We start from the raw sequence: 26,385 nt of genomic DNA, 5'->3' as shown, positions 1-26,385 counted from the left end.
GGTCCGCCTCTACCAATCCATCGGTCACCGAATCTGTTGTTGAGAAGCGTACGAACACTTCGACTGAAATGTGCAAGAGCTCCATCGTGCATGAACCACATGTTGTGTAGTACTTGTAAAGGCACATTTTCTAGCAGCACAGGTAGAGTATCCCGTATGAAATCATGGCGGTCAATCGAGGAAGTACAGTAAATACTGACGAAACTAAAATGAGCTCTAACATGGAAATTAAGCGTTTCCGGACACATGTCCACATAACATCTTTTCTTTATTTGTGTGTGAGGAATGTTTCCTGAAAGTTTGGCCGTATCTTTTTGTAACACCCTGTATATGAGGAGTAGTATTGGTCCAAATATGCTACCTTGAGGATCTCTTGTATTAGTATATTTTGGTTCTGACTTCTCAGGTGTAGCCTTACTTGATGTCTATGTTACGTCTTCCTTTTGTACCCTGTATGCTCGGTATGATCGGAACCAGTGGAATATAAATCATTCAATAACATTTCGGTATTCCAGTATAGTGCATAATACCGAGAAACTATCTTTATTTCATTTTGATGTGTACTAAACTTCTTTATTTTAGAAACGCTTATCTGTGAACAGCGCGATGCCTCAAGTATTGTAGCATGTCTTTTGAACAGGCTGTAGCTATTAGAACAGGGTGAACCAGGACTGGTTCAGCGCGAGGAAAAGTTATGGGCTGTGGCGTCTGAGATGGCGTCCAAAGATATGGAAAAGCGCGAGGCCGTTAGCAGCGCAAACTCTTCTGAGTGATGTTGGCTCTCCCCACCACCACACGGGTGCGGCTCGTGGCGGTCGACGTTCGCTGGCAGGGGTCAGCGGCCGGGGCGCACGTCTGCAGGGACCTCAGCGAGCGGCGGCGGGCATCCGGGAGCGCCTGACCCCGCCTCCGTACTGGCCTTCCCTGGCCCTACCTCAGCACGGCAGAGAGTGGCCGTACTGTGCACCTGCTGGCTGCACCAACTAAGCACTACGGTAAAAGTTCACAAGAAACGAAACTGAATTGAGAATTCTTATCCACGGTCATCGGACGAAATTACTCACGTGGCACTTCGAATCTAACAATAATTTTAGACGCTGGCAGATAGTTTACAATGATCTGAAGCAAGCGGACGAAAAGGCCACTCACCACTGGCCATTAAAATGGCAACACCATGAAGGATAGCAAATAACGAAATTTTATCCTTGTAGTCGGGAGAATAAATGATTAAATGTGTATGTGATTTGGAGTAGAGAGGGCGCGAAATTCGACACACAGAACTGTTACCTCTGGCAGCAGCGACGGCTTTAACCTAGGTGTGCATAAAATGGAAATAAGCTAAGGGTCTGAGCAATGCCGCTTCAACCACGAGACTGTTCACCAAGTGTAGTGCCTGGCTAGTGATGGCACCTCAGTCTCTCGGAAGTCTGTGATCAGATGTTTCCAGTTTGTGAGTGATACGGAGAACGTGCAGGTGAGGGCAACTGTTGCACACCCTCAGTATCGACGTGGGTCAGGATATCAAGGGCAACACACGGTCTTGCGTTATCTTGTTGGAATATAACGTCACAAAGACCTCGAAGTTAGGACAAAGCCAACAGCCTGCTGTCCAAATTTCTGGCTACGCGAACGAGAGGCGATCATGTTTTGTATCGAGCGGCATCTGGTACCATTAAGGCAAGTACTGCTCCCGTGGGACAATTATGAATGCAGTCGATTCCATATTCGCATGACAGTCGCGATGATTCAGAACCGGAAAGACTCAAGGGCGCTAGTCGGGCTGAACGTCCTCATCGTGTAACTAAAAAATGGTTCCTTTCACTACACCCTCTCAAACGTTTCTGATAGTTTCTGGAAACCTGCATGATCGTCGCTTCAGATATAAATCCACTGATTTGATTTAATTTCGTTTGGTTCCCATATCTAATCATCTGAAGAAGACTAATCTCAAATGATAAGAATGAAGCTGAGATCGGTTCTTGTTTTACAGAGTTATATATCTCAGTTTACTAAGGATATTTAAAAACTTGCTAAGTTGTTACCTTAAACGTAGTATCGTATCAAGTATTTTTTAGCATTCTCGTAGATGTGGAACAGTAAGACTTTTGGGTAAGAATCAATCAAGTAATTCCCCCTGAGTGTAGCCTGTGAAAGCTCAGCCGAATACCAAATCTGTGTCCTTAAACACTGCGCGTCGCTAACCTGTGACAATACCAGAAGATGGGATGGGTCTTAGTGACGTAGGAACCTAGTCATTGGTTACCCGGAAAGGCCACGTTAATGGCAGATGACCTTCGCGTAGAACCGCATATAGTGAGATTGGCTTCTTGCTTACGGTGAACTCGGCAGCAGACGCGTCAGTTAGCATCAGCTACTGAGAACTGAAGCAAGGCAACGGACGTCTTACTGGGACCAGGATTTCTACTGAATGATGTGCAAGCACTGAAACTAACAGTCCGTCAGTGCCTGTGCATGATTCACAGAATTTGTAAGGTTTCACTCAAATTCCAAGGAAGCTATTACTAAGGCTAAGCTGGCCGCGGTGGTCTAGCGGTTCTGGCGCTGCAGTTCGGAACCGCGGGACTGCTACGGTCGCAGGTTCGAATCCTGCCTCGGGCATTGGTGTGTGTGATGTCCTTAGGTTAGTTAGATTTAAGTAGTTCTAAATTCTAGGGGAATTATGACGTAAGATGTTGAGTCCCATAGTGCTCAGAGCCACTAAGGCTATGTGCAAAAACATTGGCTGCAGCAAATGCTATTTCTATTTTTGCCTTGGAAATACGTAGAGACTTCTTTTAGGAGATGGCGTGATTTGGCACATCAGCATGCGGAAGGAGAATACTGAAATGTTTTAACAACTGTTTCACGTAACGGAATAAAATAACCAACTCTCCCTGAAGGATACAAAATTATTACTGGAACTGATATTGTACCAGTGCAATCATAAAGATTAAGTATGAACCCGAAAAAATATAGTTACGTTGTCAATTGTTTGTTTCTTTGCAAGTACATATATGCAGTCATGGTACCGTATTGAAATCTCCGTGACGAAGTGCCGCAAAAAGCCGGTAGAGGAGCCAAAACAAAATGATGCAGCTCAGTTACAAAGTGAGAGCATGAAGGGAAACGACGCTGAAACAATCCATAAAGAGTACATGTACAGACAAACAAATATTTACAATTTTAGAAAAATTGGATGATTTATTCGAGAGAAAGATCTTCGTAAATTGAGCAAGTCAGTAACGCGTTGATCCACCTCCGGCCCCTCTGAAAGCAGCTATTCGGCATGGAATTAATTGACGGACTTATGGATGCCCTCCCGAGCTATATTGTGCCAAATTATCTCCAATTGGCGCTTTAGATCTTCCAAAACCCGGTGATGGTTGGAGGGCCCTGGCCATAATGCACCAAACTTTCTCAACTGGGGAGAGATACGGTGGCCTTGCTGGACCAGTTGGGGTTTGGCAAACACGAACACAAGCAGTAGAAACTATCGATATGTGTGGATGGGCATTACCTCGCTGAAATATAAGCCCAGTATGGCTTTACATGATGGGCAACAAAACGGAGCTTATAATGTCGTCGACATACAGCTGTGCTGTAAGGGTACCGCAGATGACAACCAAAGGGGTCCTGTTGTGAAAACAAATGGCACCCCAGACTACCACCCCTGGTTGTCGGGCCTTATGGCAGAAGACTGACAGGTTGGTTGCCCACCGCTGTCCAGGGCGTCTCCAGAAATGTCTTAGACCTGGAATCTCATTGATTCATGTAGAAATGTCTTTAGTGACAAGTCCCGCTTCGAACTGAGCCCCGATGAGCAGCATAAATCTCTCCCCAATTGAGAACGTTTGGAGTATTATGGTAAGGGCCCTCTAACCAGCTCGGGATTTTGATGATCTAATGCGCCAATTGGACAGACGTTGACATGATAACGCCCAACGAGACATCTAACAAGTCTTTCAATCGAATAACTGCTCGCATACGGGCCAGAAGTGGACCAAGGCGTTACTGACTTGCTCAGTTTGTGAAGCTCCTTCTCTTGAATAAATCATCCAATTTTTTAATTGGTTTGTCTGAACGTGTACATCTCATCTACCGGTTCCTTTGTTGTGTCTTTTTTTGTCCTAGAGTAGTATCATATGACATAGTGGTCGAGTGAAGCAGGCGTTGCCAGTGTGGACAAGCAAGTCTTACTGACGAAGAACGAAGTGGCAAACCATCTCTCTGTTAAGAGCCCGTATGTGGAGATCCTTATGCTCGAAGACCGGCGTATCACAACTGAAGCGATAGCGGAAAAAATTAAAATCAGTTACGAATTAGTTTTCTGCAGCTACATTTTGAACGACACGAAGGCCACCGTTCGTTGGGTTCCGCGACTGATCACACCCATTCCGAATTGAGGCAGCAGCTGAAACGTTGCAGTGTGTCAGGCCAAACGAGATGACTGCCTAATCACCATGGACGGTTGCTGTGTGTATCACTATGAGCCCGAGACGAAGGAATGACGCAAGCAGTGGAAACATGTGGCTTCATCTCAGCAGAAAAAGGCGAAGACGGAAACATAGGAAAAATGATGCTGTGACTGCTGTGTTCTGATGCTAATAGATTATATTGATAAGAAGCTAACGGCCAGACGATCATATTCCCCTATTCTTCTGACTATCTTGCGGGAGTCTGTGAAGAAGAAACGTCGCCGAAATCTGTCTAAGGGGCAGTCAGCTGATCCACTGACAGATTTCCAGGAATATCTGCCCGCCGAGCTGTTAATTGGTACTGATCATTACTCGATGCTGTGACTGCTGTGTTCTGATGCTAATAGATTATATTGATAAGAAGCTAACGGCCAGACGATCATATTCCCCTATTCTTCTGACTATCTTGCGGGAGTCTGTGAAGAAGAAACGTCGCCGAAATCTGTCTAAGGGGCAGTCAGCTGATCCACTGACAGATTTCCAGGAATATCTGCCCGCTGAGCTGTTAATTGGTACTGATCATTACTCGAAGAAAGTCACAGATATTCTGTCGTTTCCACTGTGACACAGAAGTTGACTTACACTCCTAAGGCAGCTGCCCTTAATGTCTGCGCTAATCAAAAGCAAACATTACCGAAGGGTAATAAAAATTGCTGTTAATTTTGCGTCCCTTTTCGAAGAATGTGGCCATGGAGTCCAAGAATGTAATAAAATTAATGACGTCACTCAACGAAAACAGAAACTGAGAAGTAGCAGCCGGTTTTTCCTGTGCCTAAACGGAGAACATTAAATGCCAAGTTCCAGGAAGAAGGATAGGGCTTTTTGTGCTGTAAAAACCCGCGTGATAAGTCGATATGCGTCGAAGGTAAGACGTGTAATATCTCAGTCGGGCAGAGAAACGTCACTTACATTAGTAAAATAGACGCTAAGCTTCATATTCTTGCAAACTGTTCAGGTGCACATAGTAGGACCAACAAGACTTTGTAAACTTACTCGATGTGTGCGATGGAAGTCAAGCATCCTTAATTTTTTTTTCTGAGTGATTTGATGCGGTTCACCACGAATTCATCTCCTGTGCCAATCTTTCCTTTTCATCTGAGAGTAGTATTTGAAACCTATGTCCTCAATTATTTGCTGTATGCAACGTGCTGGCTTGGCTTTTGTTCGCGAAAGGATTCGTTTTACTCGTCGACGTTTGAATTCTGTTTCCAAGGAATTGTATCGTTTTCATTTAATGGTTGCATCTGAAGTGTCTGATTTCACTTTGGGTTGGTTGGACGGCGCCTCATGGACTCAAGCTGACTGAGAGTACAACTCCGTCACTGCCCGGCATTTGGCAAAGTTTGAACGTTTTCATCGCGCGGAGTCGGATGTTATATCTCGACGTTCTGTGATAAATCTCACAGAGAAATCTTTTGACGATGCAACCTTATCCGTGCTAGGGAAGGGTTTAAATTTTGCACCCACTCCGAAGAGTTTGCCGGTAGTTGATTTTATTAGTTCAATTGAACAGGCAGTTTGCAAACTACCTCCTGACGCTGCAGAGGAGGTTAGGAGGGAGTCATGCCATGTTTTGACCAGGGCTCGTCCACCCAAGAGTAATGTAACAGCAGCAGAGAGGGCTGCTCTACGCTCTCTCAAAGTTGATCCTAGTATTGTTATTTTACCTGCGGACAAGGGCAATGCCACCGTTGTTTTAAATAAACATGATTATGTACAAAAGATGCAACGTTTACTATCTGATTCAGCGTATCGCAGAATCGATGCTGACCCCACAAAAAGTGTTGAGAGAAAGACCAACAGCCTCCTGAAGAAAAGTGGTTTGTCGCAGGACACTATCAAGAGTCTTAACACCTATAGTGCTGTTCCCCCTAGGTTATATGGCCTTCCGAAGGTTCACAAGGAAGGGGTTCCTTTCCGTCCTATAGTGAGTAACATCGGCGCTCCGACATATCGTGTAGCCAAGTATCTTGCTTCTCTGTTGAGTCCACAAGTAGGTCGGTGTGAACATCATATCAGGAACTCAGCTGACTTTTTACGTCGTTTGGAGGGACTGAGGTTGAATGACTCTGATATTTTAGTGAGTTTCGATGTGGTCTCTCTCTTCACTCGTGTTCCTCTGTCTGATTCGTTGCGGTTAATTGAGGCCAAGTTTGGTGCTGAATTAACTAATCTTTTTCGGCATCTGTTGACATCCACTTACTTTTTATTTAATGACCAGTATTACCAGCAGACAGATGGTGTGGCGATGGGTAGTTCGTTGTCTCCTGTGATCGCAAATTTGTTTATGGAAGACTTCGAGGAACGTGCATTGGAGTCGGTGCCTTTGAAACCCGCCTGTTTCTTCAGATTTGTTGACGATACCTTCGTTGTTTGGCCTCATGGTAGGGCGAATTTGAATGTCTTTCTAGAATATCTGAACTCGATCCACCCGAACATTCGTTTTACGATGGAGGTGGAAGAGGATGGTTGCCTTCCCTTTCTTGACGTGTTGGTTAGAAGGAAGGATGATGGATCATTAGGAGATGCAGTCTACAGGAAACGTATTCAAACCGACTTGTACTTACAGGCTAATGGTTGTCACCATCCGGCTCAGCGTGAAGGGGTACTTCGTACCTTGGTACACAGGGCCCATGTCGTTTCTGACGCTGAGACTTGCCAGCTGGGCTGTCCCATCTTGAGGTTACATTTTGTCAAAATGGTTATAGTGATAGACAGATTGAACGTGCGTTGCGCTATCGACCAACTGTACATCGGGTGATTGATGATAATTCTGAGTCAACACCTTTTTGCCTTACGTAGGAAACACGTCCAACAAGATCGGTCGTATTTTACGGAAATACGATTTGAAATGTGTTTTCCGACCTCCATCTAAAATTAGAGCACTTCTGAGTTCCGTTAAGGATGATCTTGGACTGCGTAACGCGGGTGTATATCGCATTCCTTGTAGCTGAGGCATGGCATATATTGGTCAAACTATCAGGACCGTGGATGTACTGAGCATAAACGGCACACACGATTACAGCAGCCAAATAGATCTGCTATTGCCGAACATTGCTTGGATACTGGTCACCCCATTGTACATAATAACACAGAGATATTGGCATGCACGTCCAGGTATTGGGACAGTGTTATTAGGGAGGCAGTTGAGATTAAATTAGCGAGAAACCTCGTTAACAGGGATGGAGGTTTCTGTTTAAGCTGTCTTTGGAATCCAGCTCTCTCCCTTGTCAAAAAACAGGGAGACAGAGTCGATGCTACCTCACCTGCGAATTCACAGTCTCACTATCGATAGCTTTGACGTTGGTCATCTTTGGTGGCACTAGTGTTCAGTGTGTGTGTTATCTTTCCTGCTTCAGTCCGAGAACCGAGGTTTTTAAATTTGCATGTACGCCGCCCGTCCGTTGCAGTTTGCCTTGAAAATGGCGGGGTGTTCTCCCGCCGAAATATCGGCGGTCGCCGAAAGTGTTACCTGGCTGAATTCCCGGAAGTTATTTGAAAGTTGTATACGCCAGGAGAAACTCAGGTCTCACAATAGTTGAAATGTTTCCGCTGTTGCGATTACGAAAAAGCATCATCTGTGAAAAGGAATGACGACAAAGAAAATTTGTGCCGCTTTACGAAAGTGGTCGCAATAACCACTTCGGCTATCCGTGCGCGACTCACCGCCAGACCCAATCTTGACCCAGACTTCCATATGTTGTTCTTCCTGCGACACAACCTGTACAGGTACACAGATTATGTAATTGCCATACAGAGGAGGAAATTTTAATTGAACGTCGCTGCCCTGTATCGGCGGATGAACACGATATATTGCAGTACCTATGGAGGGGCGAAACCCGCACTGATATTCGGAAAGTACAGTCTCTGAAACAGTTTGGAGGCGAATCAACAGAATTCTAGCAAAAATTTTACCAGCAACGGAGAGCAAGGATATGCCACGGTAACTACCACAGATGCTTCGGTAGCCTTTTTCAGAGGTGGAGACAATTGTCTACTTCCTTGCGTCAGCTGGTATCTCACGGATTTCCCACACTAGAGGGAACGGAGAGAGAACAACCGATAAGCTGACAACGCACAGGCGTTGCGCTGAGCGACCAGAAGGCTACTGGACGTCCACTGCGACGGCGCCGCCACAGCTGGGAGCCCTTGAGCGGCTGCTGCAGTGCGACGGCCAAATGTCAGGGCCGCGCGGCCAGGCCGACGGCCTTGCGACAGCGCGTCTGCTCCACTTATGCACGCGGACGCGTCTCCCGGATGTTTGCTGGCGTCATCGCGGACCTGTGTCGTAAAACACTGGAACGCGGACCGGACCTGCCTGGACCGGCCGACCGCCAGCCTCTACCTCGACACGTAACGCTGTTTTCCACCACAAGCGGCGACGCGTCCGCACTTCTCTCGTACCCGTCAAGGTCTGCTTCAAAAAGTTGTTTTTGCCGCATTCGGTTGTGGCGGGCACTCATTACTGGCAGTTATTCATTAAACTGAATTCGGAAGCAGATTAATTTCAACCAATTTAGTCTCCACTTTTTACACTGTAAGAAACTCATTAACGTCTAGAAAACAGGATCGCTTGTCACGCGAGGCTTGAATTACACCCGCAGATTCTCATCTGAAACTCAGTGCTCGCGCACTTACATAATGTAGCCTGCAGGAAATTACGACATTTCCGCACTTTGACGACAAACGTTTGGAAAAGTGTCTCCCTCGCAAACGTAGTCTTGGTGTTCCTGACGTATCCAGCGCGTGCAGGATATGAACGCTCAAAGAAAAAGGGAATTTAACATTTAAAATCTGATTAACGGCTAGATAATCAGAGATATAGCACAATCCCTGACTAACGAAAGAAATCGGCTGTCTGTTCTCAAAGGAAACATGGCGCCATGCCCTTAAGCGATTCAGACACATCACTGTGCTAACTCTCTTGGGCGCAAGGAACATTTGATTACAAATTACAATTTGTGAGCTATTGTAAGGAAACAATAAATTTGACACTTTCATATCAGTAAATATAAATAAACCTATAGTAATTAGTTGTACTGTGGTGCTTAAAATACCTACGAGTTCCGTAATGTACAAACTGCTCATGGTTCCCTAGTGCAAAAACAATGTCATCAAGCGTATCATACAAATGATTCCTCACACTTTTTTCTCATATTTCATTTGTATTAACTACTCTTCATACGAAAAAACTGCAACAGTCGCTTGCACATGTAATAAAGCAGTTTTCCAGAACACTGATAATTTTTCCTGAAGAGGAGAAAATACAATCTGTCTGTGACCTCTCGGTTGAAAATGTGTTATCGGACTCCTAACTAACATGAGGCAGGGCATACATGTCCAAAGAAACATTGAATCGTACTTCTGAATAGCAGATTCTCTGCGATGTCGTATATATCCATCGGCGCCGGGGAAGCTACTTGCATTTAAAATGTTTCCCCTGCACGGGAACGTACATAATGGATATGCAAATGCAGGTTTTGTATCCATGGTTGACGACATACGGAAGTGGGCCTGGCCGTGGAGCGTCCTCTAATAGCCTAATGGTATGCCGACCGTTCGTGATAACCGAGAAATCGGAATTTGAGTCCCGGTCCAGCACAAATTTTCATTTCCATTTTAATATACAGCCGATGGCGGTTCATATTCGCAATTGCTAATACATTTCCTGTATATAAAATTTCCTCCAAACAAAAATGTAAGTTTTCAAAAACTGGAGCCTATTCTACTGCATCAATCGCGTCAGCTACAGTCAGATGATTCAACGAGGCCTGGAGGGACTGACACATCGATGTTTCTGATGAAGTAAGAACAGGTCATTGAACAAGAGCGAGTAACTTAAACAATTAAATTTAGGCACTGTTTTCGAAAAATAATTGTGGTTCTTTGAAACAGTAACGTAACGTGTGTCACAAGCATGGCATTTTCATAATCCCTACTTCGCTGCATGTGGGTTAGAACTGCGGTTTGTCACACAGCTTTAATCTACGAGAAAGTTTAATTCCTACTTTAATCCACAACAGGTGTTGTTGTACGATAAACAAGACCGATATTCGAACAACTATTTTGCTGAAACTTCCTGGCAGATTAAAACTGTGTGCCCGACCGAGACTCGAACTCGGGACCTTTGCCTTTCGCGGGCAAGTGCTCTACCAACTGAGCTACCGAAGCACGACTCACGCCCGGTACTCACAGCTTTACTTCTGCCAGTACCTCGTCTCCTACCTTCCAAACTTTACAGAAGCTCTCCTGCGAACCTTGCAGAACTAGCACTCCTGAAAGAAAGGATATTGCGGAGACATGGCTTAGCCACAGCCTGGGGGATGTTTCCAGAATGAGATTTTCACTCTGCAGCGGAGTGTGCGCTGATATGAAACTTCCTGGCAGATTAAAACTGTGTGCCCGACCGAGACTCGAACTCGGGACCTTTGCCTTTCGCGGGCAAGTGCTCTACCAACTGAGCTACCGAAGCACGACTCACGCCCGGTACTCACAGCTTTACTTCTGCCAGTACCTCGTCTCCTACCTTCCAAACTTTACAGAAGCTCTCCTGCGAACCTTGCAGAACTAGCACTCCTGAAAGAAAGGATATTGCGGAGACATGGCTTAGCCACAGCCTGGGGGATGTTTCCAGAATGAGATTTTCACTCTGCAGCGGAGTGTGCGCTGATATGAAACTTCCTGGCAGATTAAAACTGTGTGCCCGACCGAGACTCGAACTCGGGACCTTTGCCTTTCGTGGGCAAGTGCTCTACCAACTGAAAGGCAAAGGTCCCGAGTTCGAGTCTTGGTCGGGCACACAGTTTTAATCTGCCAGGAAGTGTCATATCAGCGCACACTCCGCTGCAGAGTGAAAATCTCATTCTGGAAACATCCCCCAGGCTGTGGCTAAGCCATGTCTCCGCAATATCCTTTCTTTGAGGAGTGCTAGTTCTGCAAGGTTCGCAGGAGAGCTTCTGTAAAGTTTGGAAGGTAGGAGACGAGGTACTGGCAGAAGTAAAGCTGTGAGTACAGGGCGTGAGTCGTGCTTCGGTAGCTCAGTTGGTAGAGCACTTGCCCGCGAAAGGCAAAGGTCCCGAGTTCGAGTCTCGGTCGGGCACACAGTTTTAATCTGCCAGGAAGTTTCATATCAGCGCACACTCCGCTGCAGAGTGAAAATCTCATTCTGGGAACTATTTTGCTGTTTGTAATCGCCTTGCGCAATACCATCTCATTTACTGTATATATGGATATAGTCTTTATTTAGCACGGGTACCGTTGACATAAAGTCTGTAAAGCGACAGTGTGTCATATAATAGCATCTTTTCGATTATACATATCAGTATAGTAAGTCATTTGCTGTCATATAATGGCTTTATGATACGAAACATGTGCTACGGTTTGAGTACCGAAAGGCACAGTTATGATTCTTTTCACAAGCTAAAAGATGTATACATCATTGGAGGTTGTTATAACAATTGAATTCTAGGAAAGGACCTTGGTTTGTAACTCTCTGTACGATGCTTTCATTGCTCACGAATTCTAGCGTGGATGGGCATTTCAGCCACACACTGTCCTTGTTTAGATGTGTTTAAGTGATTTTCTAAAAATACCAATTTAGCTTATCCGTGATTTTACCGTATTTTTTTCCAGCAGTGAGAGAGTAGTTTTATCAAAGTGGCCACAACGGTTTCCACCAACAGCACTAGAGAGAGTTATGTCTCTAGCGACAGGAAGGTGAACAAAAAAACTGAAAGCAGTGAAAAGACGTTTTGCTCTTCCTGAACAGGACAGTTAAATACTTTGTTGCAAGCGTTGTTAGCCATCTCTGTGGATCACTGCTCTATTAACATTTAGCACTGAACACTTTTCAAGGAGAAACCTTTGATTGTTTTCTGGAAGCGTTTAACGTTATAAACTTTGTTACTGTCTCTAGACCATTGTTTACTTGAATCTGAAGTGATTTTTCACAACGTCGAAGAGCTTGCTGCTGCCCGTGGGAGGGAGATTAGTATAAGTACTGTCTTAGTGTATGGAAACTAATGTCACTTTATGTTATTATTCACAGCACAGTATCGCTAAGAATCAGAGTTTATCGAAGGAGAAACCGACTACTTCTTGTACGTCTGTTGAAACTTTTCCCGTTTGCGAGGTCCGTTTCACGCTTTTTACCAGTCTAGAATTTAAAGCATTGCCAAATTTTCCGAATTTAGCATCTCTGGTGTCCCCTAAATTACTTCAGACGATTTTTGTTCCTTCAGAAACGTCGCGATTGTTTTCATGTTTCGTCCAGTTGAACTTGGGCTCCGAATCTTTAATGACCTGGTCTGATACTTCGTCACTTTTGTAACGCATCGGCCAGACCCAGGCACCATAACGAAGCATCGTCTGCAAAACATCTGGCAAGAAAACTTGGAAATTCCAGGAGTGCATTCTACAGCCAATGATAAACAAAAATTCTGCTCTGTGGATAGTATGATACACGAGTACTTCTTCGAGTAGTGCTTACTAAAAGATCTAAACTTATAATAAGTGACAGTTTACGACGAAGTAATGATATATTAAACGTTCCAAACGTGAGCCACCAAGGGCAACACAAAAGCCGTAGCTCAGTGGTAAATAAGGTAGATGCATTCCAAGGTAGCTAGCGGTTGAGGATTCACACGATTGCATACTCAATTTTCTGTGTTCAGACGATTAAGTACATTGAAGCAATAAGTTTTCAGCTGTTACCATTATAAATAGTGTCCTCTTATAGGGCTATCTTTTTGAAACCCACTCTTCTGCTATCATAGACAGGGTGTTTCAAAAGTTCTATCACAGGCTTCAAGGAGTTGTAGAGGGGATAAAGTTTTGATAAAGAACCATGTTCAGAACTGTACTGTTTGAAGGTAAAATAAGTTTGCTGATAAGAGACATGGGCTCTGAGACGTGTGCTCTATAGGAGTTGCTCCATGTGAAAACCATGCTAATTGTTACACAAGGTGTATATGTGAATAGCGCTTTCATACACACAATCTGCACATTATGATGGGTGCTGAATAATGTCTACTGCCGCTACAACCCGTGCAAGAAGTTCTTCCACTTGTATAGGAGTCTCTTACACCAGACTCTTCATGTCGCCCTACAAGAAACTGTCAAGAGGGGGAAAAACTAGAGGCCGTGGTAGTCAAGAGTTGGTCCACCTTGACCTGTCACCTTTCACCTTATGGTTGCTGGAGATGTCCGCGGACGCCACGTGCCAAATGCGCAGATGCGCCATCATACTGGATCACATTTGGCGACGGAGTGACAATGGCAAATCGTTCAAAAACCTCTAGCACAACTCTCCTCAGTTTGTGTGCTTACTGTGAAGCGGGGGATTTAAAAGTGGTCCGATTAAATTTATTTTGTATCCAAACGATAAGTTTCCGGATATGGCTTCCTTGTCAAAACTTTATCTACTAAGTCCTTCCTGCAACCCCTATAAGGCAGTAATACAAATATAAAAACCTGAAATAGCTTGTAAAGCTTTGCAGGTTAGTTTACGCTGTGAAATAACTTTTAGGAAAAGAAAAATTCGATACGTTGCGCCGTTTTCGATTTAATTAGCGTAGAAGTTGGCCAATCAGGCTGCTGCGCGCGCAGATTCAAGCCCCCAGCCAGAGACTGTGTCGCTAAACGTGGTCTTCGTCTGGTTTCCTAAAACCAAAACAGAGAGCCATACAAAAATTTGACGTGGGATGGTAGTAAGGATCGAACCCGAGCCAAAGGCTGAGCAGTCTCGTGCGCTATCATCTTAGCTACGAGAACCACTGTCACTAACTGTACATGGCAGGCCGCTTAATTTCGCACGCAACGACCGGATTGGCTAACTTCGATGACAATTAACTCCAAAACGGTGCAACGTATCGAATTTTTTCTTCATATTTATTTCGTAGCACAACCTACCCTACAACATCCTTACACGTTCCAACAAGCTTTTCAAACTATTTCTGACCACCCAAGCATATTTATATGGGTTTTATCGTCCGTAAAGAAGGTGCTATAAGGGAACGTGTTTCAGAAACATTGTTAAATAATATTAGTCCAGACGAAAGTCTCAGATGCAACAAAGCAATGGTAGGCAAAGTTATTCCAAGACGTCGTGACCGATGATACATAACTCGCTCAACCCATAAGGTTTTCTGGCATTTGAAAATGTTGAGAAGAGAGAGAGAGAGAGAGAGAGAGAGAGAGAGAGAGAGACGGAGAGAGAGACGGAGAGAGAGAGAGAGAGAGAGAGAGAGAACCGTTGCCTGGTTCTTGTTTAAAGTAGCTGTGGAATTTCATACACAACCTCCTACTCGAAAAAAAAATGCAGGGACTAAGAAATTCATTAATTGTCAGATTTTCGAAACAAAACTAACTTTGCTATTTTACAATCAACAATACTTCTCACTGTCATTAAGTGTTAATAATGTGATTCAACACTATTCATTGATCACGGAGAAAAGAGCAATGAGTAACAGCGGAATTAAATTTGTCATCAAGCAAGAACACTACATTGTCAAGTAAAAATTTTTGAATATGAAGATCTCTTGCTGTCTTGAATCTGCAATTGGACACGTGCTGTTTAAATAAAAACTGTATGAGGCTAGTTACAGATTACGAAACTCCTTTCATTAAATTACTTGAAAAAAGAGAACATTTATGCCATGATGAGATTTTTTCATCCCTTTTCTGTCGACATACACTTATCTCTTCCATTAGGTTTCGGGCTGCAGTCGGATGACATCGACACCTTACCTCGATATTTCGACTGGCAACCATTCTGCCATCTTTAGGTGAGTTTACACACTCACCCACCACGAGATGACTGCCTTTCTTCCGAAATATCGTGAAAAAAAGTCGACGTCATATAGCTCAGGCCCTAAATATCATAAAATACTCATTATGCCGGGAAAACTTCAGGAATTACATTTATTACTTCATCAACAATACCTTTTTATCGATGCATACCGAATTCCGTGATATTCAACGGACTGGTTCCAGTGTTTCAACTGGACGTCACCGCTCTGGCTAGGGTGTCCCTAACCTACCCCATAATCCTGCTGATCAACGAGTTTAACGTGGAATACGAAACACGTGTCTTTCCTGAAGAATCTTCACATCGTTGAAAGGTGAAGGTTAGGTTAAAGGCAGACTGAAATATTCCACGGACCGACCGGGATTCCATCCCACAGCCTTTCGGTTTTTAGGCTCGCGCTTCGCTACAGGAATACAAGCACACGCCATTTTTTCATTAGATATTAAAATTGGTGTTAATTATTTCAGACTGTATTAGGACACTTACTATGATTCATTTCATCAAGATAATGTTGGAGAAGGGGAGAAATGGTGAGTCCAATGATATTAAGAATGATCGATCGATATCCGTGGACGTCGATATGATTGGTCCTTATCGGTACTCACCAGCAACAAGAGCCCAGCAGGAAACCACACACAAAACAGTGGCAGTGGTGAGCAGCGTCGTGTTGTAGCGCGCCATGGTGTTTGACTGGCGGAGTGAGAACTGGCGGCCGGTGCGTCAGCGAGCGGTATATATAGGCGGCGCTAGCGGACCTTGTAGGGATCCCCTCCTCACCGCGCGTCGAAGTCTCCGGCTGCCGCCCACGGAATTCCCAGGCCGGCCTGTAGGGACACTGGCCCACATTATAGCGGTGACCACACGCATCGCCGTGCCCGAGACTTCTGTGAAGGCGTTGCTCCTCACCTGTGAGACATCGCTGCCGTTATGATACTGGCCAGATGGGTTATATTACATTTATGGAAGGCATCACATTCCCATCGCCAGTGTGTTAAGTCGTTTAGGTGACTGCAAAAATAAAAATTAGCCAAGTGCGACTAGGACTCGCGCGCTCTGGGGTTGTGCATAGACATAATTACGTATATAGGTAGTTCATTCATCCCATGTATCGAGAAGCTCGACGATTTTGCCTGTTATCGATATATATACTGCCAAGATCTCGGTCGTGGGAATTCCAAGACTTTCAAGAATTATTAATTTTAAGTCTTAAGTTTAAATTTTTGTGTGATTTCGCATTTGTTACCGTGATTCCTGAGAAAAAAGAAAGTTTTAACAGACGGATAGACTGATAGTCGGATAACAAGTGACATATTTTTTTCGTGTGCTATAAATAAAAACTAACGGTTTTCGGATCTCCTCCCTTACTTGTACTTTTAAATTTTGCTTCTTGCGAGGTTTCATGCTCCTGAGTCAACAGGAAGCACCTTACAGATTTTGATGAGTGAGTTTGCGAGTGTTAAAATACGCGACGTAAATGTCTGTATCTTTTTATTGCATTGTCTTGGAAGCGAAAGTTTGTAAACTGCCAAGAGATCAGAGACCTTAGCATGTGACATAAATTTCTACTTGGTACTTCTATTAGTTCATGAGTAAAAGGAGTTTTAACACTCGGTCCGACAGACAGACAGACAGCCGGACAACAAAGCGGTACTTTACGGTTTCCTTTTCTACCGACTGAGGTACAGAATCCTAAAAACGACCAGTCTAAATCGCGGTTTATTTTATTCCTGTCGATAATGACAAGTTTCAGTTGTTACAACCATCATCAGACCACAATTAATTTGCCCAGACGACATGAAGAGACGGTCCTCGGAGCCGTAATGTACTGTTATGAGGCATCCGTCACCAGCAGCTCAGACTTCATTCGGTGATGGATAGCTCATGGTAATAAAAATTATTTCTCCTTGCTAGTTTTGTTTACAAATTGTAGTCTACATAATTGCCTTAAATATGTTTAAGTAACTTTCGGCATACAAAGGGTTCAAACAGAAAATGTGTGTAGGAGTCATTTCATTTACGTCTTCTGTCAAGTAAGCCACAATTTTCTACTAGCCAACCCACAATTTTCTTACTACTTGTGTGTTCTTAATCGCTTTAGTTTCATTAAGCTGTGCAGTACAGTTCTCGATCTTTTTTTTTTCTTGTGTCTGGAAGAGTACTGGAGGGTTACATGCGGCAGTGAGAAACAGAAGTTTACTTATAAACGATATCAGTGTCCATCAAATTTGTCAGGTGATTTCGCCAATGAAAAACAAAGTGTTACCTCTGCTGACTCCGCGATTGCCCCCTGGCTGTTGAGAATTACTGTTCCCCACATTCCTACAAATCGAAGTGATAAGATGTCTTACCTCCTGAACGAGGAATGTAACAAGATGATCTGAAATCACAACAGCCCTTCTTGTATACCTATCGTACAGGACGCTAGCTTGCGAGTCAGACCGCGATCCAAACTGCGCAGCGAATTAGCGACCGTTGGTCTGGTACGCTAGCCAGAATGAGGATGGTCTTTACGTGATTTTCCACGCTCGCATAGGCAAATTTTGAGCTATTTCCCCCTCTCCACCTCAAAAAATACGATACACAGTTAAAGTACGGTGACACAGAAGTAAAATAAATTTGCCAAATCATGAGAAATAGTGGATCTCTTACGGCTGGGAAAACTCTTTTCACTAACACCCAAAATAAGTCTTTTCACGCAGTCCGTTACACGGAAGTACGACAGAATAATAAGACACATAATAACGTGTGTTGTCCCTACGACATAGCGGTTCCAAGCACAGTCTCAGGCAAGAAGAACTTCTTAATCGTATTTTTTCCTAAATGGTTCGTGGTTATAGTAGTACTACTATTTTGTCACTATAAAATCGCCATATACAGGAGAAATATTTAACTGGTAGTTAGCAGAGAAACGAGAAAAATAGATATATTTTATCGTAGACGCTGTCGTGGAGTTTATACGTAGGCAAGAGGCACAAATAAGACGGCGCAAACACATTGATTCTGGAGATGGAGTTTTTTAAAATTTTATTTTGACAGTTGTGAGACTCAAATGACAAACATAAATATTTACTCGCGTTCACATTTGAATGTGAATATTTTATGACGCGATAGTTAAACGTCTCATTAACAACTGTAACTTTTTATGATTCACGTAAATGTCTACGACTCCTCCCGTAACTTTAAGCTTCCATTCTGGAATACCCACTGTACCATCAGGCTACGCAAATGAGGCAGGTAGTTTCGTCTCGGGAATTTCTTGCTATTTTAAATTGTGATTTCTCGAACTATGCATCCATACTGAATGTGGAGCAGTATTATACGACTTTTCCTCAATTATTTCTTGCACCCTATGTCTATAAAATATGAATATTGCTTATTCCATGTATTTACAGTATGCTAATAACCGGTGACATTTCAGGAAGTAACGCAGAAAGTTTCGTAGAAACCACGCCGGATGCTGCAAACGGATGTATCTCTATAACTGAATAACTTCTGCTGGCTTGTAAAAACTGTCGGAATTATCTGATCTTTGATGTTCTGTCTGCATACTGACTTAACACTTTTACAAACAGTATTGTTAAGGTAGTGATCTGTCACGTAAAAACAGCAACCATCTATTACTTGTTTCAAAACTTTCTTATACTCAGGTACCTATATTACCTGTTGAGGTCTCTTGCATTCAGTTAGCAGCACGATATAATGGAATATAGTCCTTTCAAATTCTGAAGGTGTCAGGGGTAAAACACATGGAGCGAAAGGTTATTTACAATTTGTACAGAAACCAGATGGCAGTTATAAGAGTTGATGGGCATGAAAGGGAGGCAGCGGTTGGGAAGGGAGTGAGGCAGGGTTGTAGCCTCTCCCCGATGTTATTCAATCTGTATACTGAGCAAGCAGTGAAGGAAACAAAAGAAAAATTCGGAGTAGGTATTAAAATCCATGGAGAAGAAATAAAAACTTTGAGGTTCGCCGATGACATTGTAATTCTGTCAGTGACAGCAAAGGACTTGGAAGAACAGTTGAACGGAATGGACAGTGTCTTGAAGGGAGGATATAAGATGAACATCAACAAAAGCAAAACGAGGATAATGGAATGTAGTCGAATTAAGTCGGTTGATGCTGAGGGAATTAGATTAGGAAATGAGACACTTAAAGCAGTGAAGGAGTTTTGCTATTTGGGGAGCAAAATAACAGGTGATGGTCGAAGTAGAAAGGATATAAAATGTAGACTGGCAACGGCAAGGAAAGCGTTTCTGAAGAAGAGAAATTTGTTAACATCGAGTATAGATTTTTAAGTGTCAGGAAGTCGTTTCTGAAAGTATTTGTATGGAGTGTAGCCAAGTATGGAAGTGAAACATGGACGATAAATAGTATGGATTAGAAGAGAATAGAAGCTACCGAAATTTAGTGCTACAGAAGAATGCTGAAGATTAGATGAGTAGATCACATAACTAATAAGGAGGTATTGAATAGAATTGGGGAGAAGAGGAGTTTGTGGCACAACTTGACTAGAATAAGGGATCGGTTGGTAGGACATGTTCTGAGGTATCAAGGGATCACCAATTTAGTATTGGAGGGTAGCGTGGAGTGGTAAAAATCGTAGAGGGAGACCAAGAGATGAATACACTAAGCAGATACAGAAGGATGTAGGTTGCAGTAGGTACTGGGAGATGAAGAAGCTTGCACAGGATAGAGTAGCGTGGAGAGCTGCATCAAACCAGTTTTAGGAATGAAGACCGCAACAAAAACAGTCCTTAGTCGCTAAATCACTATATATTAAGAGCGTACATATGAACACTGAATTTTATAACTGTACACGCACTGTTGCAGTTCTGTACAGTGTTACTTTGAAGACAGTATCTCCAGATCTTTGAAGACGTGTGGTGTCAGGAAGCAGGAATTGTGCTTGCTACATACATTGAAGTGTATAGCATGTGAAAAAACAACGCACACACCGTTCAGTTATGCCAACGCGTAGTCTTGATATATGGAGGTTTCGTTTTCCAGGAATATGGTTCACGGAATAAAGCCACTAACACATGGACTTACGACGCCCTGACATATACATCTGCAATCACAGCTGGAAGAGTTTTCAAGACCGAAAATGATAAAGGTATACCTATAAAGAATTGTATGGCTTGTTGTGGCTTCTAAAAGTGCCGACAAACTTTAAGATACGAAAAGCCTTTGGTCTCGAGTGGCTGAATACATACTATGGCGTTTGGCTTGCTACACGAATTACTTCCATGCCTTTATCAACTTCTACAGTCTGGAACCTCACGACTGCTACGGTCGCAGGTTCGAATCCTGCCTCGGGCATGGATGTGTGTGATGTCCTTAGATTAGTTAGGTTTAAGTAGTTCTAAGTTCTAGGGGACTGATGACCTTAGAAGTTAAGTCCCATAGTGCTCAGAGCCAATTTTTATCAACTTCAGGTTACCTATGTGTTTGCTATACAGAATGTGTACCGAGTTTGTAAAGATAACCAGTTAGATATAATAATCACTTAATGAAGTATTTGTTTGACTAGTCGATGACATTTGGAGTAATAACGGAGACAATATGCAGTTGCGGCTTTCAAATAAGCTCACCGGACAAAATATTTGTCAGACCCTTAAAGAATCACTCTTCGCTTTGCAGAGCTGTAGATGCTCAACTGCTGGTACCAGGCCCTCAAGTATGACGTAACTAGTTTCAGTGTAGTGATGCGTAAGTGCCCGTAGGCTGTGTGGAATCAGCGCAGTAAGATGAGTCGACACTGGCATGTGACAGAATGGCATAAAGGTGCTATTTTGTTTGGTCGCGCCAATCACCACGCTGTGAATAAAGTTGCCCGATTTGTTTCTATGTCGATGCGGACTTATAAACGTGTCTGCAGTGAATGGTGTAATACTCGCACCGATGTAAAACTGCGTAAGAGCAGTGGTCGTAAAAAGACTGAAACCGACAGGAGCCGAAGGCCAGGGTCGTGGCTTGTCAACGACAATCACTTTCAAACACAATAGTGAATGCAAATACATCTCAACCCGTTTGCAAGCAAACATTAAGTATAAAACTGCGTGCAATGGAAATTTGTAGTTAGGTTCTTCACAAAACGTCTTAAATTAGTCAAACCGCAAAATCTGGATAGTAGCTGAATGAAGGTTTGTCGCATGATCCGACGATTTGCGATTTTGCCTCTTCTTATAATGAGCAAGGCATCAGTCTACATACGACATACGGCCCAGTTATACGATTAAGAGGCAGTGTGCGCGCGCGCGCGCGCGTGTGTGTGTGTGTGTGTGTGTGTGTGTGTGTGTGTGTGTGTGTGTGTGTGTGTGCGTGTGTGTGTTGAGGTGCTTATATGATGTTCTGGAAGTCTTTTCTTTTTTTTCCACTCATCTAGGTTACCGTGAAAAAATCGAGGATGTTTATTTCATTTTCGAGGTTCTTCCTTCCCCATCTTCATGATGGAATTTCCCTTTTTCCAACATGACAACAGCCGTGTTCAAAGCGCTACACGCGTATGTTGCTAGTTCGACGAACACTCCGACATCTTCGTCTCACCTTGCTGGGCCACGAAATCACGCGACCTTAATGCCACACAAAATGTCTGAGACTATTTGGAACACCGAGCGAAACGTCAGTACCTGCAGAATGTGGTAACGTTGCGGGATCCAGTCAACAGTAAGTGGCTTCAGATTCATAGGGCATAGGTAAAGAAACTTGAAGACTCCATTCCTCGTTGCATTAAACCCACAATGAAGGCTGAAGGCGACGTTATACGTTATTAGTGCGATGGCCATTGGTGGTGACTAATTTTTTGATCAGTGTGTTTGTGTCCACAGCTGATTAGAGAAATGTAGAGAAAATCCTTACCGCGGTACCCGCTGTTGAGGACAGATTTGTCTTTCCTGTTCGGCATAGGGCTTGTATTCTGAAAACATTAAGAGCAACAGAAACTAAAACTTACTTTGCTTGCGTACAAACATCACTCCTATAAAAAAGGAAGAGACCGGGACTATGCATTACATAGGATTACATTTCTGATGGAAGTCTGCACTACAAACAAAGTTTATTTATTGTAAATAGGTGTTTACGGTTTTGCGTCAGTAGTAGCTCAGAAATTCCTTGCGTAAAAGATCAGTATTGCGATTTGGATTTCTGTACTTCATCTTGTGTCCAATTCATTTTGATCCTAGATCCTGTTCGCTGCTGAGTAATGCTTTCTTACAATTTGTCTATGAGCCTCTTCATTGATTTGAAAGAACTTCGTTTTAGCATAGCTTCGTGATGTTACATTGACCGTGCTGTTCTTGTACAAAAAATAAAGTTGCAAATGAAAGCTGTCTGTGCACTAATCTTAAACAACAATTCTTGGCAATAAAATTCTTTGGTTGATTTTCATAAATTTTAATATCAAAATGGCTCTGAGCACTATGGGACTTAACATCTATGGTCATCAGTCCCCTAGAACTTAGAACTATTTAAACCTAACTAACCTAAGGACATCACACAACACCCAGTCATCACGAGGCAGAGAAAATCCCTGACCCCGCCGGGAATCGAACCCGGGAACCCGGGCGCGGGAAGCGAGAACGCTACCGCATGACCGCGAGCTGCGGACTTTTAACATCAGGCTCCGACATTTAAGCCTGGTATTTCTCAATCTCTTGTGTGTTTGTCAGCAAAGATGTCTAACTGGTAAAGTGTAATTGAAACTGAGCCTGAAGATTATTATTGAAATGTTTGGGTTTTTAATACTTGCGTCGGTCATCCGCTACTATAGCCCCTTAACGCCAAATTTCGCGCACTGTCCTAATGGATACGTTTGCCGTACGTGTGTAATTGATTTATGAGGTTATTTCACGCAGTGTTGCTTGTCTGTTAGCACTGACAACTCTACGCAAACGCGTCGGTCGTTAAGCGTAGGCTGTAGGCCACTCCGTTGTCCACGGTGAGAGCTAATGCCTGGACTTAAGTATTCTTGGCACACTCTTGACACTGTGGATCTCGGATGATTGAATTCCCTAACGATTTCCGAAGTGGAGTGTCCCATGCATCTAGCTGCAACGTTCCAAGTCTGTTAATTTCCGACGTGCGGCCACAATCACACGGGACACCGTTTCACATCTGAGTACAGATAACAGCTCCACCAATGCACTGCCCTTTTATATCTTGTATACGCGATACTACCGCTATCTGTATATGAGCATATCGCTATCCCATAGCTGTTTTCACGTCAATGTATTACCAATAAAACACCGAAAGAGTTTAGATTTTAATGTATAGTCGAAATTTATTTATGTGGCCTTCTGGCTACCGGTTTGGTACACAGTACCACCCTCAGGCCACCCCTGGCACGCAGTCGTCACCCTCACTTCCCAAACAGGTGTGCCAAATAATCAATTAATTTGCTTGGTTGTAAAGGCGTCGGTTTTGTTGCAGACGAATTAAGGAACGTGAGAGGACGAAATATGTTTGCGCAAGCTACTAGATCAGGAGTTGTTTGTCAGCGCTTGTGACCTACTACGGAAACTAACGAATATCACGACCGAATATCTATTGCCGGCCGGCGTGGCCGTGCGGTTCTAGGCGCTACAGCCTTGAGCCGAGCGACCGCTACGGTCGCAGGTTCGAATCCTGCCTCGGGCATGGATGTGTGTGATGTCCTTAGATTAGTTAGGTTTAATTAGTTCTAAGTTCTAGGCGACTGATGACCTCAGAAGTTAAGTCGCATAGTGCTCAGAGCCAATTGAACCATTTTTTTGAGTATCTATTCAGCTGCCTCCTAGTCAATATCTGTGTCTAAGCTCGACAATGATGGTTGATGAAAGGGTACTTTTACGCTAAATTAAACTAAAACACTTTGCAGGTGTTTCATCCAGTTCTATTAGTGTACGGAGATTGAAAAAAATGATTGTTCAGCTACGTCTGTGTGCGCTGTAGTTAATCTAAAGTTGTCTTCACAATCCCTATGGGGGTGTAGTATACTCTCAGTCATATTGATTCTTCTAAGTTTGCAAGTAGGCTTTCATGGGATTGTTGACGTCATTCTCCAAATGTTTGTCAGTTCGTGTTTTCCAGTGTCACACTCGCCCACAGGGGAAGCAAACCTTGGACCATTTTACCTGAACTCTTTGGCACATGTTCAACATTTATTGTTCTGTTTGGTATGTGCCCAACACACCTGAGGAACATTCCTAGAAAGACTGCGTGAGTACCTGTTAACAAACTCCGCTGTAGACGTTGTCTCCTATTGCGTACGGCTTCATACTCAATGGTAAGCAGAGGTGGGCTACCGAGTGGTGCGGCAACTGTCGTCGCAGTAAAGCTGGACAGGATCAGAAATGATTAATAGAAAGTTATCACAGTAAACAGAAGATTTACTTAACTTGTATTTCTCCAACCGAATGAAGATTCATCACAAATATTGCGCGAGAAACAGAGTCCAGCTATCACAATGTTAACAAGGAAGAGGCTTCCTGAAATAAGCGCGAACGATAGTGTCCTAGCGAAGAGGCCCCAATTCCGAGTGGGGTGAGCGACTGCCGCTAGCCGTCCTATATCGCGCTCATATTCCAGAGCCACTGGAGTCGTGGCTTAGTGGGCGTGGGTCTGCTGGACCCCACACGACTGCTATAGCCAGCTGACGGAAACTCACAATTCCGTTGCCAAGTTCACGACGCCTGTGTGGTGGTATCAATACGTGATACCACAACCTGCTTTATCTACAAAAGATCCCATCCGATTTCGATCCAGTTATGGCTCCTTGATGTTCTAGTTATAGGGTACTACGTTTCTGCGCCTTGTGAAGTGCACAATTTTACATTTCTGAACATTCAAAGCAAGTTAGCACTCTTTTCATCGCTTTGAAATATTATCACGATCTGGTGGAATATTTGTGGAGATTTTGTAAGACAGTCTTTATTACAGATAACTGAATCATTTACTACCAATTGTGAGATTAATATTAACATTGTCCGCCAGGTTATTAAATACAACGAGAATAGCAAGGGACTCATCACACTTCCATGGGGCACGCTGTGGCAAGCTACCAGTATACGAATCCCCAGCCAAGATAACATGCTGTATCCTTCCCAGCCAAAAATACTCAATCCCGTCTCCAATATCAATTGATACGCCATTTCATCGCACTTTGGTTCGTATGTGTTGGTGTGTTGCTGAGACAAAAGCTTTTAGGAGGTCGCTGTGGCAGTGACACTATATGCTTGTTACGGAAGAGCGAAATCAAATTTCTGTCCAGCACAGTAATACATTACTGTAGCTGAGACGTGAGCGGCCCTGTCGATGTTGTTTTCCAACGGGAGTTGTAATCTTTGACTGCGCACCTCGCCGGCGGAGCTAGAGGGCGTGCGCGGATGTGCAAGTGTGGTTAGCGGGTGTCCGAACCGTTGAGCGGAGTCGTGGGAGGACGGCTCAGACAGACGCGAGGAAGAAGGAAGCAATATAGAGTGCAAACGCGGCGAGCCGGGGCCCCTAGTCGTGGCCTGTATGCCGGCCTGCGTTTTGGACGGTTCGCCGCCAGAGTTCGTAGGCCGAATCACCTGCTTGGCTACTGGGATGTACCGTGCGGCGTTGGTTGATAGAAGGTCTTGTTCTGGACCTTGATGTCAACTGCCTTTATCGAGTATGTAGATACATTCATTCACCTGACCATCTGTCAAGCCTATATATTATTTAGTGAGCAGCCCGCATCTCGTGGTCGTGCGGTAGCGTTGTCGCTTCCCACGCCCGGGTTCCCGGGTTCGATTCCTGGCGGGGTCAGGGATTTTCTCTGCCTCGTGATGGCTGGGTGTTGTGTGCTGTCCTTAGGTTGGTTAGGTTTAAGTAGTTCTAAGTTCTAGGGGACTGCTGACCATAGATGTTAAGTCCCATAGTGCTCAGAGCCATTTGAACCATTTATTTAGTGAGCAGTTTTGTTGTTTGTATAACGTGGATCTGTAGTTTTTATGTGTTTGCCTGTGTGTCACTCAAGGTTAGATTCATTGTAAAATCTGCAGTAAAAGATCGTTCTATTGTATTGCAGAAGCCACTACAATTTAAATGCTGATTGATTCCGTTCTCGTGTGTTTTCTGGCGGAAGTCGTCGGTTTGGGCGAA

At 43.8% G+C, this 26,385-nt stretch overlaps 1 protein-coding gene across 1 annotated transcript in view; it reads right to left on the bottom strand.

Moving 5' to 3' along the window:
- Window positions 1–16,014, bottom strand: part of LOC124777409 (lysozyme-like) — a 32,549-nt gene extending 16,535 nt beyond the window's left edge. The window contains exon 1 of the mRNA XM_047252805.1: window positions 15,888–16,014. Within this exon, the coding sequence (XP_047108761.1) occupies window positions 15,888–15,963 (76 nt within the window). The 5' untranslated portion in view covers window positions 15,964–16,014. The remainder of the gene's footprint in view (window positions 1–15,887) is intronic.
- Between the last annotated feature and the right edge of the window lie 10,371 nt (window positions 16,015–26,385).

Source organism: Schistocerca piceifrons, chromosome 2 (assembly GCF_021461385.2).
Source record: "Schistocerca piceifrons isolate TAMUIC-IGC-003096 chromosome 2, iqSchPice1.1, whole genome shotgun sequence".
NCBI lineage: Eukaryota > Metazoa > Arthropoda > Insecta > Orthoptera > Acrididae > Schistocerca > Schistocerca piceifrons.
The sequence above is the reverse complement of the archived record's forward strand: the minus strand, read 5'-3'. Positions and strand labels throughout refer to the sequence as shown.